This window comes from Peromyscus leucopus, chromosome 10 (assembly GCF_004664715.2).
Source record: "Peromyscus leucopus breed LL Stock chromosome 10, UCI_PerLeu_2.1, whole genome shotgun sequence".
NCBI lineage: Eukaryota > Metazoa > Chordata > Mammalia > Rodentia > Cricetidae > Peromyscus > Peromyscus leucopus.
The window spans coordinates 11,696,147-11,713,481 of NC_051071.1; the positions used below are offsets into that span (position 1 = coordinate 11,696,147).

The following is a 17,335-nucleotide window of genomic DNA, read 5'->3' on the forward strand; positions in this document are numbered from 1 at the left end:
AGTGAGAATGGTATGATTAAACAAGCATCTGGTGTGCACCTATAATGCCAGGATTCCACTTCCACTCCATAGAGAGGAGGCAACTACATAACACAGTACAAACGATAAACTGCAGCCAGGTAAAATCTCACCCTGAGAGGTCTCAGTGCTTGAGCATCAGGCAGAAATTTCAACAGGGTGGAGGCAGCCAAAAGGAGAAAGGATCGGTGAATCGAGTCTCCCCCATCTAGGCCTGACAGGGATAACTTATAGAGACCATTGCAAGATTCATGGCGAACTGCAGTCTAAAGGGGGAAAAAAGGACAATTTGAGTATTTAAAAGCAATTCCCAGGCTAGGGACATAACCCAGATCATAGGAGTTTGCCTTGAGTTTGATCCCCAGCATTTTACGCATCAGGTAGTAGTGTAGTAGGCCTGTAATCCCATCACTGGAATATTATGATCAGCTATATAGAGAGCTAGAGGCCACATTGTCTCAAGAATTTAATCTTATCCTAAATTGCATTATCAATCTTGAAATCAGACTGGGCTACATGAGATGCTGTCTTCAAACAAACAAACCAAATAGAATTCTTGGGAATGTATAGCGATTGGGAGGGCTCAGGTTTGAGACCCAGAATGGTGGGAGGAAGAGAAAAAGACAAGGAGGAAGGGAGGGAAGGAGGGAAGGAGGGAGGGAAGTTGAATATATGAACAAGAAACAAGGAGTGTGTGTGTGTGTGTGTGTGTGTGTGTGTGTGTGTGTGTGTAGGGGAAGAAAGAAGTGGGAAAAGAAAAAAAGTGAGGAGAATAAAGGAAATGAAGAGAGAAAAGAAAGGAGAGGGAAGGGGGATAATGTTAGTGGGAATAACTTTAGATAACAGTTGTTTGAAACAGGGTTTCATCTTGCCTGTGGTACCCAAAACACTAGCCTAGAAGTCCTTATCCTCTTGCCTATATATACCTTCCAAGTGCTGGACTATAGGTGAGCGAGACCACAGAGCTAGCTGACTTCTTTAACAAGGTGATGTATGTTTTGTTAAGAACTGAACACAGTCTTGCACACTGCACATGTAAGAAGAGCAAGTGATCTACTACTGAACTACATCAGCAGCCCTAGCGATGTTTTGTAAACATAATATTCTGACCATACACATGTTAACATAAACAACATAAAATCTTATAAAGTAGCCAATAGTGCACGGCAGTATATGCTTACATTTGTTAAAGAAATGCCTATTTATGGCTATAAAGCAGAAACAAACATAAAAATATATAGGTAATAAGTTAGGATTAAAGGGTTTCATTATTATGTTACTTACAATATAAATTACAAGACAAACATTGTAAAAACAAAAACAACTTATAAAAGTATTTAAATCAGAACATTTCACAGATTCCAAGTGAACTTCCCAGATGTTACAATGGCCAGAATAGAACACAATTTAAAAACAACAAATATGAATGACACAGAATGTATAATATCCACATTTTTAAATGATCAGATTCTATATCTAAGAGGTAAGTAGGTAATGTAATGATGAATAGAATCTCAGCGGTTCTTTACCATTATGGATCTTGTTTAACAATGCTAATAACACACAAACTGGTAAAAGGAGAAGTAGCAATCTTTGTTTTTTTTTTTACCTTACCTCAGGAATAAGGAGGGTCAATTTCTTTAGCCAATCTTGTAAATGATCACTGTCAGCAAGGCTAGATTTCACCAGAGAGCAGCAATGAGCCCAGCTCACCAAGAGCCACATGGAATAATGGGAAACTAGGAGAAAATAAAGACATGTTACAGGTTTATGTCAATAAAGATACAGTGTTCACTATTAAATACAAAGTATCGAACACCACATCTATTATACACTTTACCTATTAAAAATGAAGTTAAAAACACAATGAATTTTGTTGAACTCTTACCTTCATGTCTAGACCTATGATCGGACTGAGCTTTCAAAACCCTGTAAAACAAAAATATGCTATCATAACTAATTAAAACTGGCAATGAAGTACAAATAATTACTATATATTCCTTAAACTTTATATATAAACTTCACTCCAAATTGATTTAAGAAAATTACTACTTAAGAGTATGGTATCACTTATTTTGAACCAGTAAATGAAACACTTGGGAAATCAACCAGATGGTTTTCAGAGGACAGAATAGAGGAGGGGGGCAGGACAGGGGGTTGTTGTCAAAGAAAGAAACTTCAGACAGAGGAATACAGTTTTAAGTTCCGTTGCACAGCATAATTACATGTCAATAAAAACACATTGATCGGGCCAAGTGTGCTGGCATAGGCATTTAATCCCAGCACTCAGGAGGGAGAGTTTGGCATATGAGTTCAAGGCCTGTCTGATCTACAAAGTGAGTTCCAGGACAGCTAGGACGGTTACACAGGGAAACCCTGTCTTGAAAAACCACAAAAAACCAAAACCAGACTGATGTATCATGCTATTGGCATTGAGTCTCTAGCACACAGTGGCAGACTCCTGCTTAGCATGTAAAAGACCTTGGGTTTGGTCCAGGAAACAAAAATAACAGTGTATTTCAAAATGAAATAAAAATGAAAGAGGCTGGTGCTGTAGGCATGTAATTCCAGCTAATTAAGAGGCAGAAGCAGGAGAATTTTGGCCTAGCCAGGCTAACTTGTGGCTTTCCTCCTTCCACTATGTGGGTTCTAGGTTGTCCAGTACCTTTATCCTCCCTCTGAACAATATTGTTGCCCCCCAAAATGCACTTTTAAAGAAATTAACTCACTTATACATTAAAAAAGAGACATACTAACATATTAATCAAGAGTTTCGGTATTTGGTTTGGTGGGTGTTTTCCTTTGGTTAACTGATTCCCATGTGTACTGTGTCAGCTTGCATCACTGCTGCCAAGTGCTTTTACTCACTTGTACATTTTGCTGATCCTCGTTCTTTTGGTTTTTTGTTTTTTATTAAAAACAAACCCAGATCCTCAGATGCAGCTCAGGCCTGTGTTGCCCTCCCAATCCTCTTGAGCCTCAGGTTCTAAGTAGTTGACATTATGGAAGTGCACCCAAACACCTGGCTCTCATGTTTAGATTTTAATAACCCACACTGACACAATACACTTACCTCCACAGCGTGGAGTACAGTACGTGTCTTGTACTTTTAATTCTCATCTATGCATTAGAAAAATTTTAGTAACAGGAAAAAGGTTTGTTCCTCGGGTGAGGGCTTTTGAAAACATTACAGCAAAGAACTCAGGCAACATAAGAAGTCATGAAGAGGGAAGGAGTATTACAGAGATTATAATGAGCTCCCTGGAATGGATTGTTTTAAGAATGATTATATCAATTTTATATGTACTATTTGTGTATAAGAAAGTTCAGTCCAATAAAACATGCTATGGAATATTTGAAAATTAGTTTCATAGTCTAACATAATTTATATGATTATATATGAGATATACAACTAGGTCACCATATATTAGTCTAACCATTTCTTTTTCTTTTCTTTTGTTTTTGAGACGGGGTTTTTCTGTGTAGCTTTGGCTGGCCTGGAACGCACAGAGATCCACGTGCCTCTGCCTAACAGTGTGGGGATTAAATGTATGCACCATCATCTCCCAGGTGAACCTGTTTCCTAATTTGAAATTCTGTATTAAAATTTTCTAACTTTCTAAAGTAGTCCAAATAAAAGGGATATTGTTTTGTTTGAACCATACACAAAGAATTTATTTATACATTTATTTGTGTAAGTTCTATGTTCTACTGACTGTGTACTACTGGTGCTCATTTGTGTGTGTGTGTTGTGTGTGTGTGTGAGAGAGAAGAAGAAGAAAAAAAAAAGAGCAGAAGACAGAGACAAGACACAGACGACAGACACAGACAGACAGAATGTATGTGCAAGTATGATGCTTGCTTATTCGCGTGCAAAGACCAAAAGAAAATGTGCAGTATCTTCTTCTCCCACTTTACTCTGAGGTGGGACCTATCTGTGAACACGGGATTCAGATACTCTGGACTAGGCTAGATGTCAGGACACTCCACGGACCCTCCTCTCTCTGTCCGTTCAGTACTCATGGAGCAGGGGTGGGGCTGCCCAGCTAAGTGTGTGCTGAGACTGGCCTGGTCCTGGTGAGTCTCAACAATCAGTCCCCTCTACAGCTTTTTGGTTTTGCACACACATTTCTAGTTCCATCCATGGAAAAAACATAAACTATGAAAATGCCAAACATCCACAATTTCAAGATTTCTTTTTTGTTTGTTTTGTTTTTTGAGACAGGGTTTCTCTGTAACAGAGTCCTGGCTGTCATGGAACTCACTCTGTAGACCACGCTGGCCTTGAACTCAAAGAGATCCACCTGCCTCTGCCTCCTGATGCTGGGAGAAAAGGTGTACGCCACCATGCCTGGTCAATATTTGAAATTTCTGACAAGCAGAATTAGAGCACCTTTCAAAACTGGCTGAACGACGTCCTGAGCTCTCAGAGTCATCGCACAGACTTCCAGGTACTCAAAAATATGCATAAATTTTTGAAAAATCTCAGGACTGAGGGCAGAAATAAGACAAACCTACAATATACCAGAGATACTTTTTAAAGAGAGACCCTTATCCTCAAATGATAGGGCTACACCAAAAGGTAACAAGAACAAGTTTCAAATGGCTTTTGTAAGGCAACTTGTATAATTTGAGAAAAAGGAATAATGACAATAAAGAATTTGACATTAAATATATCTATATATTATATATAAGTATAGTATATACATACATAAATACATATGTGTATATATATTTGGTTTTTGGAGGCAGAGTTTTTCTGTGTAACAGCCCTGGCCATTCAGAACTCACTCCCTTGAACCCAGAGATCCACCTGCCTCTGCCTCCCTAGTGCTGAGATTAAAGGTGCACACCATTACACCCAATAAAATAAATACTTCAAATCCATGAATCAAAATAATACTTATCTAGAGGAATAACAATAGAAAAGGTTTCTCCTTACATAATGTGTTGTTCAACAACAGACACTGAAGTAATACCAATAATTAGGAACATCAACATTTAGCAAAAATTATGTTAACATTTAATTAAGGAAAAATTACTGATAAAAGCAAGTCAACTGAAGTTTTATAGAAAATAGTAATCTTATAACTTCATAATGTCCTCATATTGACAGCTTATTAAAAAGGAAGTTTTTAGCAAAGACAATGGGAATTAACTCTCAAAATTACTATCCGTAGATTAAAGGGCATCATGAGAACATAATAGGAAAACCTTGTCACTTCTGGACTATTGCTACTAAAAATGTAAGACCCTACTAAAAATATTCTAAAACAAAACAGAAACTGGCCGGAGTTAGGCATAATGGGCACACGGCTGGATTCCAAGCACTCCACAGGTTGAGGCAGGAGAATTGTAAGACTGCAGTCAGGCAGAGCTGGCAAGATAATGTTTCAAACGAAAAAGCACCAGGCGGTGCTGCTGCCCAGCTTTAATCCAAATACTTGGGAGGTAGAGGCAGGCGGATCTCTGTGAGTTCAAGGCCAGCCTGCTCTACAGAGTGAGTTCCAGGACAGCCAGAGCTGAGAAACTGTCTCAAAAAAACAAAACAAGGGAGGGAGGGAGGGAGGGAGAAGAGGGAAGGAGAGGGGAGGGAGGGAGGGAGGGAGGGAGGGAGGGAGGGAGGGAGGGAGGGAGGGAGGGAGGGAGGGAGGGGAAAAAGAAAACTGGCTTATACTACTATAATATGAGTATTATGAAGCAAAGGTTAGGTAAGTGTCTCTACTTAAGAAAAGGAAGAAGGATGACAACTAACAGCATCACCCGATGCTGAGCAAAGAATAAACTAACAAATTAGGAGACTAGGAAGATAGTTTAATGGGTAACACTCACTGCTCTGCAAGCATGAATATCTGAGTCTGAATCCCAAGCAATAAGAAAAAAGAAAGGCATGATGCATTTGTCTGTAATCTCACCACTGGAGGGCAGAGCCAGGCAGAGCTCCAGAATTTGTAGACAAATCTGTCTGGCTAAAAAGGTGAATTTTTATTTCAGTAAGATACTATGTCTCAAAGCAGTATGGCGGAGAGAGCAATAAAGTAAGACATCACCACCTTGCTTGCTGGGGCCTCTGCATGAATTTATCCATATTAACAAGGGCTTGAGGATTTAGTTCATGGTAGAATGCTTGTCTAGTACCTAGCACTATTTAAAAGAAAAAAATCCAACATATTAATGTTTAATTTAAGAGATTTGTGTGTGTGTGTGTGTACATGTGCATGTGAGTACATGCCCATGGGGGCCAGAAGAGGCTACCATACCTCAAACCTAGAGTTATTGGCAATTGTGGGCTTCCAGGCATGGATGTTGGAACCAAATTCCAGTCTTCCACAAAAACAGTACATGCTCTTAACCACTGAGCCAGAGCCATCTCTCTACATCCAATGTTGAATTACATAAGTTAATTTGTTTTTACTCAGGGCTAGACAAGATGGCTCAGTGGGTAAGAACACTTGCTATTCTTTCAGAGGACCCAAATTCGGTGCCTAGCATACACACCAGGCAGCTTACAACCACCTATAATTCCAGCTCCAGAAGACTGGAAATCTTCTTCCTGCTGATCCCTGCTGACACCAACATTCACTAGTGTACACATACATACACAAGTGTACATACAAACACACACATACGTGTATAGTTATTGAGAAAATATCCTTAATTTAAAGAGACAAATATCTTAAGTATTTCTAGGTAGTCATAGTGTCCAGAACTTACATCCATGAAATTCCTTAGAATTTACAAACAGAAATACTCATGAATACATTAGCTTGACAAATGTTGAGAAGATATGCAAGTCTAGGTGAAAAGTAGGGCAATACATTATTAAAATCCTAATAACTTTTGGGTTAAACTTTTTTTCAAAATCAAGTGGTTATTTACTGTGTTAATGTATATGATATATATGCAGGCATGGCCTGGGGCTACTGTCAAGGGTCTTCTATTATTCTCTCCCTTATCTTTAAGAAGGAGTCTCTCTCTTACTAAAGCTGGGTCTGGCTGTGTTGAGTGGACTGACTGAGCTCTGGGACCCTCCTACCCCACCTCCCTCAGCACCTGACATTTACACGGGAGCCTGTGCACAACTCAGGCTCTCACACTTGACACCTGACATTTACACGGGGGCCTGTGCACAACTCAGGCTCTCACACTTGCAAGAGCAAGCGTTTGACTCACTCAGCCTTCTCCCCAGCCCCCAAACGAAAGATTTTTAGTTTTTCCCTTTTTTGAGACAGGAAACTCACTATGTAAACCTGAAATGCACAGGGATCCACCTGCTTCTGCCTCCTGAATCCTGAAAGATGGGCGCCACCATGCCCAGTTCAAACCTCAAGTTTAGTAACTGCATAGACACACATAGTAAACACACAAAAAGGCATACCTCGGAGCCAGATTATCATACGTGTAAGCAACAGACATAAGTCGCTGAATCAAACTGGTTCCTTGGACAAGCACAAGAAACACCTTTAAAAACAAAAACATCAAGGGGGGAAATCTTTGAATAGAGCAAAATACAAAGTGTACTGTCATTTCCCCACCTCCCCAAAATCACCAAGAGCAAGGTTCATATTTCTCATGGCTTTGATATGCATATTAAGCTACAACTGCTTTGGTAAATAAGTTAATAAATATATATGTGACTGTTTCCTTGATGTATAACACCTAGTGAAAAACCTCTGAAAAAAGAAGCATGGACAGGTATAAATGTCAGGCCTGTTTGACTAGATGCAAAGTTCATTTGCATATTCTAATTTATTTTCCATAGTTAGAGTACAACATGTAGTTGCATATATTTTAAAAGCAAATCACTCTAAAAACTTCCCAAGTTTATTTTATACCAATGCTTGTATACATTTATATTATTCAAATCTCAAAGAGTAAATCACTAAGAAGTATCAATAAACATAGAAATTATTAAGTGAAAGGCTAGAGAGATAGCTTAAGAGGACCTTCAATGTTCGAAGAGGACCCAGGTTCAGTTCCCAGACCCCACATAGAGGCTCACAACTGTATGTAATTCCAGTTTTAGGGATCCCATGCCTTTTTCTGGCTTCCTTGGTCACCAGACACGTATGTGGTGCACATACATACATGTTGGCAAAATATTAATACATAATATATATGTATTTACATAAATATATAAAATACATAATATATAAATTTACATAAAAGTAAATTTTTTAAAGGAAATTATTTCAGGAGTTAATGTAAAGAATCACAATCAATTTGATTATTTATATTATAAAGTGAAAGATTTCTTCTGGTAAAAAAATAGAAACATTAAAGAAATTATCAAATAGTATTTCCCACTAAAACACTTTGGAATGCATTTAGAAGTCACAAAACGTTTCATATTTAAGAGATACAAATAATCTACAATACTATGAAAGATTAATTTTTCCAATTTAATCCCTAACATTGCAAAAGTGAGACATGATTTGGTCCCCAGTTATACCAATGGTTTCCAAATCTTATGTTCACCCCAAACTCTGCTATCTGTACCAATTCAGTACTCTTGTGTTCTTGAGACAAGGTGTGCCTCTCAAGGGGTGACAGAATGAGGAAGAGATTTCACTACCAAGTAATCTTCGTCTCTTCCCACTTCCCCAGTAACAAACAGAGATAGCGAAGGGTATACATCTGATTATCTGAACAGAGAATAGTCAAAGGGATATCCTCTCTCGTTCCCCAACCCTCTCAAAGACAGGATCTCTCTATGCAGCACAGACTGGGCCTGCCTGCCTCTTCCTCTGGAGTGCAAGGATCCTTTAGTGTGCACCGCCACTCCTGGCCCATGAGCTGTATGGAAGCTGAAGGATGTACTAGTTTTTCGACATCTCTAAACTAACGTTCTCTACACTTTCTGTAGAATGCTAAAACTAGGACATTACAATCAAGAGTCTTCCCTTGACAGCTGCATTCTTGCTAGGACCTGTCATACTAGATTACAGTGCTTGCTTTTCTGGTGAGCACTGCTCCAGAGGTGTTGATCCAGAAGGAACAGGCTTCACTGTGTGTGTGTGTGTGTGTGTGTGTGTGTGTGTGTGTGTGTGTGTGTGTACACGTCACATGTATGCAGGTACACAAAGAGGCCGGGAGGACACTGGATCCCCTGGAGCCAGTTAGGAGCTATGTGAGAGGGTGTCAAGAGAAGTCAGCGTTCTTAACCACTAAGCCCAGTCCCAGTCTTCAACTTCCTGAAGAACTCTTTCACTAGCTTTGATTTTGTATCCTGAGATTCAGGACATAGTGGAGCAAACCCCATTTTCCAGAAGCCTTTTCAGATTTCTTTGGTAAGCTCATGACTCCTGACTAACTCCAACAGTGGTCTACTTCCAGCTCTAGGAATGGTCAACAGTGCTTTGCCTGGGTTGCTTCAGCACTTCAACACACATGTGTGAAATCCATGTTTTATTGTATTTCCTGTGTTGAAATACCTACTATGATTTCCCTATTATTCTGAATAAACTCTGATACTCTCAGAATGTGAGTTATAAAGTTCTAATAATACATATAAGTGTAAGGTTAGATAACATTAAAATGGCACATCATGCATTCTTGTTAAATGAAGAACAGAAAATTATTACAATTTTATATAACAATGCTGTAGTTACTAGGTAGTATCGCAGTAATCCAGTAGAGTATTCATATGTTAGTGTATTTCTTCACTTTGTAAAAAGCCAAACCCCATGCTTTCTCAAAACTTAAGTAGAACTCATTAGAACAATTTAATGTTAATTTCTAAACTTCACCTCTGTTAATCGTGGTATATGAAGACTCTTGGTGTGATCACCAGCAGCCTTTCTTGACTTTCCAGGCCAGGCTCTTTTCCTGTGGCTTTCAGCTATGCCAGACCAGGCAAAGACATCGTGGTAAGCTAAATCCAAATCAGACGGATCTACTGCAAACTGGCAGATTAATTTCAGCAAGCAAGCGAGACAATCTAGCTGCCACTGTGAACAAGAAAACAATATCAGCTCTCTATGTTCATTTATGTGATAGGTATGAACACTATACAACTTTGAAATTAAAAGAAAACACTGGATAGTTTTTCATCAATGTGCTACATGACTTTTAAAAATTATGTAACTATTTTAAGAAAATGATCCACTATAAAATTAAACTCTCAAAATGAACTACTTCCCACTGAGTTCATAAATGTGGATGGCAAAGGAAGTTCTGCATTTAAAGTGTTAATGTTTAAACAGATTAAAGATAATTTTCATGGCAATTATTCAGTTATTTCAATCACCAAGAGGTCCCTTCAATCATTCCTCTAGAATTTATAACTCAATGCCTATGCTTAATTTTTTTTTTTTTGGTTTTTCGAGACAGGGTTTCTCTTGTGTAGCTTTGCGCCTCTCCTGGAACTCACTTGGTAGACCAGGCTGGCCTCGAACTCACAGAGATCCGCCTGCCTCTGCCTCCCGAGTGCTGGGATTAAAGGCGTGCGCCACCACCGCCCGGCTACCTATGCTTAATTGAGAGGGGTAAATTATATGTGGCACATTAGAGAGAAAACTATTCTTTTGTATATAGCATAAGGTTGGTAAATGGGCATTAGTATCTGACTTCACTGGCTCATAAGTAAACTGAGCTTTCAACTGAGCATGCCCCATGGTTACAACTTAGTTTCAATCCCACAAGAATAAAGGCTGGAAGAAACAGGCAGATCTCTGTGAGCTCAAGGCCAGCCTGGTGCTACAACAGCCAGGGCTACAACAGTGAAATCCTGTCTCAAAAAAATAAAACAAAAAAATAAAAACAATAAAGAATAAAGAGTGGTTAAAGTACATAAAATACTCCAGTCTTCTCATCACAGGCAGCTAATTCATACAATTCACAAGGCTAGAGTTACTGATTAATCAAAAAGAGTATCCATTTCATTCTGACTTGCAGTCAGTTTTCACTGCAGGTTCTAGACACTTGCCGTGGACTCGAGTAAATACAGTGGTCAGTACAGAAAGTTTGCATTCAAAAGCTATGGTTATTACTTTAATTTTATTTTTTAAATATAAATTGTAAGAGGATATATATATAAATAAAAATTAGAAATGATACATTTGTTTTCAATGAAATTATTATAAAATGTATTTAATAGTTAACTCCCATGATTTTAGGGAAAATATGCTGCAAACAACGTATTTTTCAAAATTATTAAAAATGCTAACAAAGGGCCAGGCATGGTTGTGGACACCTTTAATCCCTACACCAAGAAGGCAGAGGCAGGTTCATCTCTGAGTTCAAGGCTAGAGCTTGAGCTACATAGTGAGTTCCAGGCTAAGGAAAAAGTCATTTCAAAGCAACAGTAGCAGCAAAGAGCTAACAGCCCACTCATCAACAGGATGAAATGCAGAATAAATTATCACATAGGGCTATTCCACACTAGCAAAAAAAAAAAATTTTAAGACCTAGTCTCATTATGGAGACCTTGCTATGTAGACCAGGCTTAATATTTTTAGACCATAGGATTCCCAACTGCTCTAAAGGATACTTCAACTGAAAATCTTATACTTATCATATTATATGTATTTAATATAAATATTCATTCATAGAATAACTAGTATAACAAAATTTACAATGAATTTTAAGCTCTAGTAACAACTCAAGAAACTTTCAACAAGTTAATTGGAATATCACTTATACACAGCAGAAGAATTTCAGAAATTTCACTACAATAAATCATTGGCCTCCTAGTCTTCTGGTTCCAATGCTAAGTGCTACACTTACATCTATCAACCAGAAAGAAAAAAAAAAAAAGGCATCCTTCCCTGAGTAATAGCAAAACCATGTTACTAAACTTCAAAATCTCATCAATATAATTCATATAAAAAAAGAAAATTGTTTCAACAAATATTAGTCAAATTAGATAGTTATATAAGAAGTAAATAAACCAGTTCAATCTTATCTACTACATACAGAAGCTAACTCAAATGCAATATAACAAACACTATACATAGCAAATAAAACTATAAAAGACGCTAGGAAGCTGGAAAGATGGCCAGGTAAGTAAAGTGTTTTCTATGCAGAAAAGAGAGAATAAGTTCACACCCATTAACAACTCCATAAAGTCAAGTGTGATGGCAGGTTACAGGTTCAATGAGTGACCCTGACTCAAAAACTAAGGTAGGTAGCAACAGTCACATGAGGTCAACCTCTGGCCTCAACACACAGGTACACTGGAGAGCGTACTAGCAGATATTCATGTAGAAAACATACACATACATACACATCTCCAACACACACACATACACACACACACACACACACACACACAATATAGAAGGAACAATCTTTGTGACCTTGGAATATATATTTCTTAAATAAAATTACAATTTTCCGTGAAATTAAAAACACCTCTTAGAAGATACTGTTGGGCTGGTGGAATAGGCTAAGTGGGTAAGGGTGCTTGCCAGAAAGCCTGATGACCTGACTTCTGTCCCTGGGACCCACACAGTAGGAGAGAATCAACTCTCAAGTTGTCATCTTTCCTCCATGAGCAGGCCAAGGCATGAGCACAACCATGTAACATGCACAAGCTAAATACAGATTGAATAAATAAGTGGAAAGAGTTCTGTTGAGGATTCCGTGTGTAGCTCAGTTAACAGAGTACTTGCTCAGCAGGCCCAGAATTCAGAGTTGGACTCCCAACAGAGAATCTACCAAAGACGGTGGTTCCCACCTGTGATCAATCCCAGCTCTAGAGGTGAAGACGTGAGTTTGAGACATCTTCAGCTATGTGGGGAGTTGAAAGTCAGTCCATAATTTACAACACTTTCCTGCCTCAAAAAAGATACTGTCAAACCACAAATGGAAGTTCCCAAAACAGGCTAAATCAGGAGAATGAAACTTCAAGGTCAGCCTAAACTACAAATCAAAGAATAAGTCCCATCAATATAGAAGCCAAAAACATTTACTGTATGTGTATCTGATGAAAGAAAAAACAAAATCTTTAAAAGCTCTTTGCAGTTCTGGAGATGAAGCCCTGTACCACATATATGATAAGCAAACACTCTACAAACAAATGACCTACAACCAGCTCTTCAAAGTCTGAAATTTTGCCAGGCAGTGGTGGTGCAGGCCTTTAATCCCAGCACTCAGTAGGCAGAGCCAAGTGGATCTCTGTGAGTTCAAGGCCAGCCTGGTCTACACAGCAAGTTCCAGGACAGCCAAGACTACAAAGAGAAATCCTGTCTTGAAACAAAAAGTCTCAAGTTTTAAAACTCGATCAATGGCAACTACTGGCAAGAATGTAGAGTAAATGAGATTCTCTTTATGTTTCAGAGTAGATCTTGACTGCAAAACAATCTGGCAGCTGCTGGTAAATTTAAATTTTCACTTACAAAATTACTTAGTGATTTCATTTCCTAGAATTTACCCAGAAACATATGTACCAAAAAAACTTACATATGAATCCACAGCTTCTTTACTAACACACACACACACACACAAACAAAAAACCCTGGAGGTTCAAAAATCCCATTAACAAGTAAGTGGATAAGCAACTGTGGTATATAAAATAATCACCATCAACAATAAAAACGCACTGACTGCTAAAGTACATTCTTCAACATCAAAACATATTGAAACAAAAGCAAATGTAAAAGACTACTTAAGTACTGCTCCAATTACAAATTTTCAAAAACTGAACTTTAATCTATGGTTAGAGAAAGCAAATTAAGATTCTCAAAGCGACTTTGTTAGAAGCAAACTGTTGGAAAACGTTGGAGGTGAAAAGTATTCTGCATTTTTAAATACGCTTGAGCATTTTACAAGAATAGATGCTTACAAAACTACAACACTCTTAAAATGAATGAATTATGACTCACATCAATAAAACTTTGCCTAAATATCAATGCATTAAAAAACAAATTAAAGCCGGGCGGTGGTGGCGGCGCACGTCTTTAATCCCAGCACTCGGGAGGCAGAGCCAGGCGGATCTCTGTGAGTTTGAAACCAGCCTGGGCTACAGAGTGAGTTCCAGGAAAGGCGCAAAGCTACACAGAGAAACCCTGTCTCGAAAAAAAAAAAAACAAAAAAAAAAAAAAAAGCAAAACAAATTAAAACTAGAATATGATCATCAATCTTCACTGCCATGACTTACACAATACCACAAAAGCACAAACGTCAGAGACACACAACTAGACCAAAATTAGGGTATGTTGCATACAGCACAGCAGGAAAGGGAAAGTTATCCAACTGCTGGCAGAAGTGTTTTAAAACCTGCTTGCTAAGAAATCAATATCCAAAATACACAGTGGACATTCAAAACTCAGTAATAAAAAGGTTCAATAGACTTGAATAGACATGTATGCAAACGAGGTACAAGATGACCAATAAACAATCCTACTGGTTATTAGGAAAACATAAATAAACACCAGGGTAACATACTAACTTCACAGGTCCTAAGCTGTGAAAATGTAAATACCCTTAGTATGGAAACCAAGATATACAATGCTGGTTTGAATATAAATGGTAGTTCTACTTGGCTGATTCTTAACATAGTAAACAAAATTACTACTGGATCCAGCAATTCTATTCTGAAGTAAACACCAAGCCAAGCCACAATCACAGCAACATACTGGTAACGGCCACAAGGAGAAACACTACAAATACTCATCAACTGATAAATGTCTTCCTGCCTGACTGAAAAGGTATTTGAAAAGGTAAAGGGACATTCACAGGTACAATAATGAATGCACACACATACACACATGCACACACTCATAAATGACTAACACCACAGAAAACGATGCTCAAGAAATCATTAAAACTGGGAAAATGAAATTTTATTTATTGTTGAATTAACTATTTTTTATTTGGAATGCAAAGTTTAAAAGGCAAAGTGAGGGGGCCAGTGAGACAGCAGCGACTAAAGACACTTGCCATGATAACTTGGTCACCTGAATTTGCTGCCAGTCACCAGATCCTTAAAAACATGTAGGCAAAGAATCAACTGCACAAAGTAGTATCATTGGGTAACTGATGATGGCCTGTTGCAGCAAGTAATTCTAAAACCCAAGTACAAACAAATCAACACTTCATTTGAATTCCCAATAAAAATTATCTGCTTTGCATTTAGTTGAAAAGATGGACAGCATTACTGCATAAATCCATTATAAAGTTGATTATTGCCCTAGTAACTTTCTTTTCCTAATATTAAAAGTGTTTCTTAAAATTAATAGTGGTAAGAAAGCAAGGTTCTTTCTTTCCCCCTAAGTTTTTTTGCTTTTGTTTTTTTGTTTTGTTTTTGTTTTTAAGTGAGGCCCAATGCTTATATGAAATATTACAAAAAGAACTGGAGAAACTTCTAATTATTTTAAAAATGGAAAGGTTTATTATTCTCAGTGTCTTGAGCCCATGGAAGATCAATCAGTATAGTATAGAAACACTTTTTGTGTACTGTTATTATAATGGCAGAATTGGTCAGAACAAATGATAACAATTTTTAAAACACTGAAACCATTTACTACAGACAGAAATCAGTGGGAAAAGACTTCTTAGGCATGCAAAAGGGCCTTGATTTAGTTCCCAGTACTATAACAAACAAGCATATATATATTATTATTTTAAAATCATTATTTTATTATTATTATTATTATTATTTATATTATATATTATTTATTGTTATTTTATTATTATTAATGATTTTTAAAAAATCATTATTATTTTATATATATATATCATTATTATTTTATTATTTTGAACAGGGTTTCTCTGTGTAGCCTTGGAAGTCCTGGCACTTGCTCTATAGACCAGGCTGGCTTTGAACTCAAAGATCTGCCTGCCTCTGCCTCCCAAGTGCTAGGATTAAAGGTGTGCGCCACTTCCACTGAACTTGTTAATATTTCTGAGTAATTAAATTTAGCACTATTCATTTTTAGTGTGTTAAAAACATAGCTAGATGGGTGGAGGTGGCACATCCCAGCACTCGAGAGGCAGAGGTAGGTGATCTCTGAAGTCATGGCCAGCCTGGTAGAGCAGTTCTAGGACAACCAATACACCAAGAAACCCAGTCTCAAGAAAAAAAAAAGAAGGAGGAGGAGGAAGAGGAGGAGGAGGAGGAGGAAGAAGGAGGAGGAGGAGGAGGAGGAGGAGGAGGAGGAGGAGGAGGAGGAGGAAAGAGCTGGAAAGATGTCTCAGTGGTTAAGAGCATTGGCTGCTCTTCCAGAGGACCTGGATTCAACTCCAAACACCCACAATGACAGCTTACAACTAACTGCCTATCACTCCAGTTTCAATGGATCCAACACCCTCACACAGATACATGTAGGTAAAACATTAATGCTTATACAAAATAAAATTTAAAAAACATTTAAAAAGAAAAAAAAGATAAATTGCATGGCTGTCTTTTAAAATGTATTACTCTGTGTGTGTACCTGTGTGTGTGGGTAGGGATTAGATGAGAGCAGTCGTGTGTAGAGTTCAGAAGACAACTTTGTGGAGGTTAGTTTTTTCTTTCACCCCTTACATGGATTCCAGCGATTGAATTTCAGGCTTAGGCGGCATGCCCTCTTCCCAGACCAAAAATAACATTCTGCCTTTGCTTCATTCACTTATCTAATTTTAATTCATTGTCAACCTATCAGATCTTTTACTTACTACTATATGTCTTAATCAACTTTATTACAATCAAGTACATAATACGTTACTTTGTCAATAAAACAGAAGTGACTGAAATAAGATAACAAATATAACTAGTTGAAAAAAATGCCTTTACGTACCACAGTCCATGATTCCTGCTCTTTTGGCTCTAGAATCGCAGAATTAAATATTTCTAGCAACTGTTGAAGCCCGCCAGCAGCAACAAACTGTAAGCAATTTTGAGAATAGTGATAAAGGAAAATCAGCTACACAGAATAATGACAATCTGCTCTGTTGACTTAGTAAGCAATTGTAAAAATCGGTGTTCTATAGAAATCACTGTTTACAAATAATACAAATAATTTGGGGTAGAGCTGGGACAGGGATTCTCAGTGTAGCCCTAACTGTTCCAGAATTCACTGCAGACCAGGCTGGCTTCTAAACTTAGAAATCCACTTGCCTCTGCCTCCCAAGTGCTGGGATTAAAGGTGTGTACCACCACCATCCTTAATTCTTATATAAAATGTTTTTAGAAAATTTTAAAAAGTCTTATTTTATTAAAAATATATAAGCACAATTTCACTACTTCAGTAGCCATCTAACCTCAGATACTAGGTAGCTGAAACACAGTATTTCAATGTGTGTTGGGAGGAACGGGAGACAATGACGACAGTGAAATGGGATAAACATTGGTGCTGAAATTAAGAGAAACAAAGCATTAAATAATCTTTTTTAC

The 17,335-nt window shown here is 37.8% G+C and overlaps 1 protein-coding gene across 4 annotated transcripts in view; it reads right to left on the minus strand.

Annotated features, from left to right (window-relative positions):
* The window catches only part of Usp34 (ubiquitin specific peptidase 34), a 190,767-nt gene that overhangs the window by 66,939 nt on the left and 106,493 nt on the right, over positions 1–17,335 (minus strand). For all 4 annotated transcript variants that reach the window (XM_037208944.1, XM_037208945.1, XM_028876366.2 and 1 more), the window contains 6 exons: positions 16,740–16,826; positions 9,768–9,968; positions 7,397–7,479; positions 1,907–1,947; positions 1,633–1,757; positions 132–284 (listed from right to left, as the gene is read on the minus strand). In XM_037208944.1, coding sequence (XP_037064839.1) covers positions 132–284; positions 1,633–1,757; positions 1,907–1,947; positions 7,397–7,479; positions 9,768–9,968; positions 16,740–16,826 — 690 coding nt within the window. The remainder of the gene's footprint in view (positions 1–131; positions 285–1,632; positions 1,758–1,906; positions 1,948–7,396; positions 7,480–9,767; positions 9,969–16,739; positions 16,827–17,335) is intronic.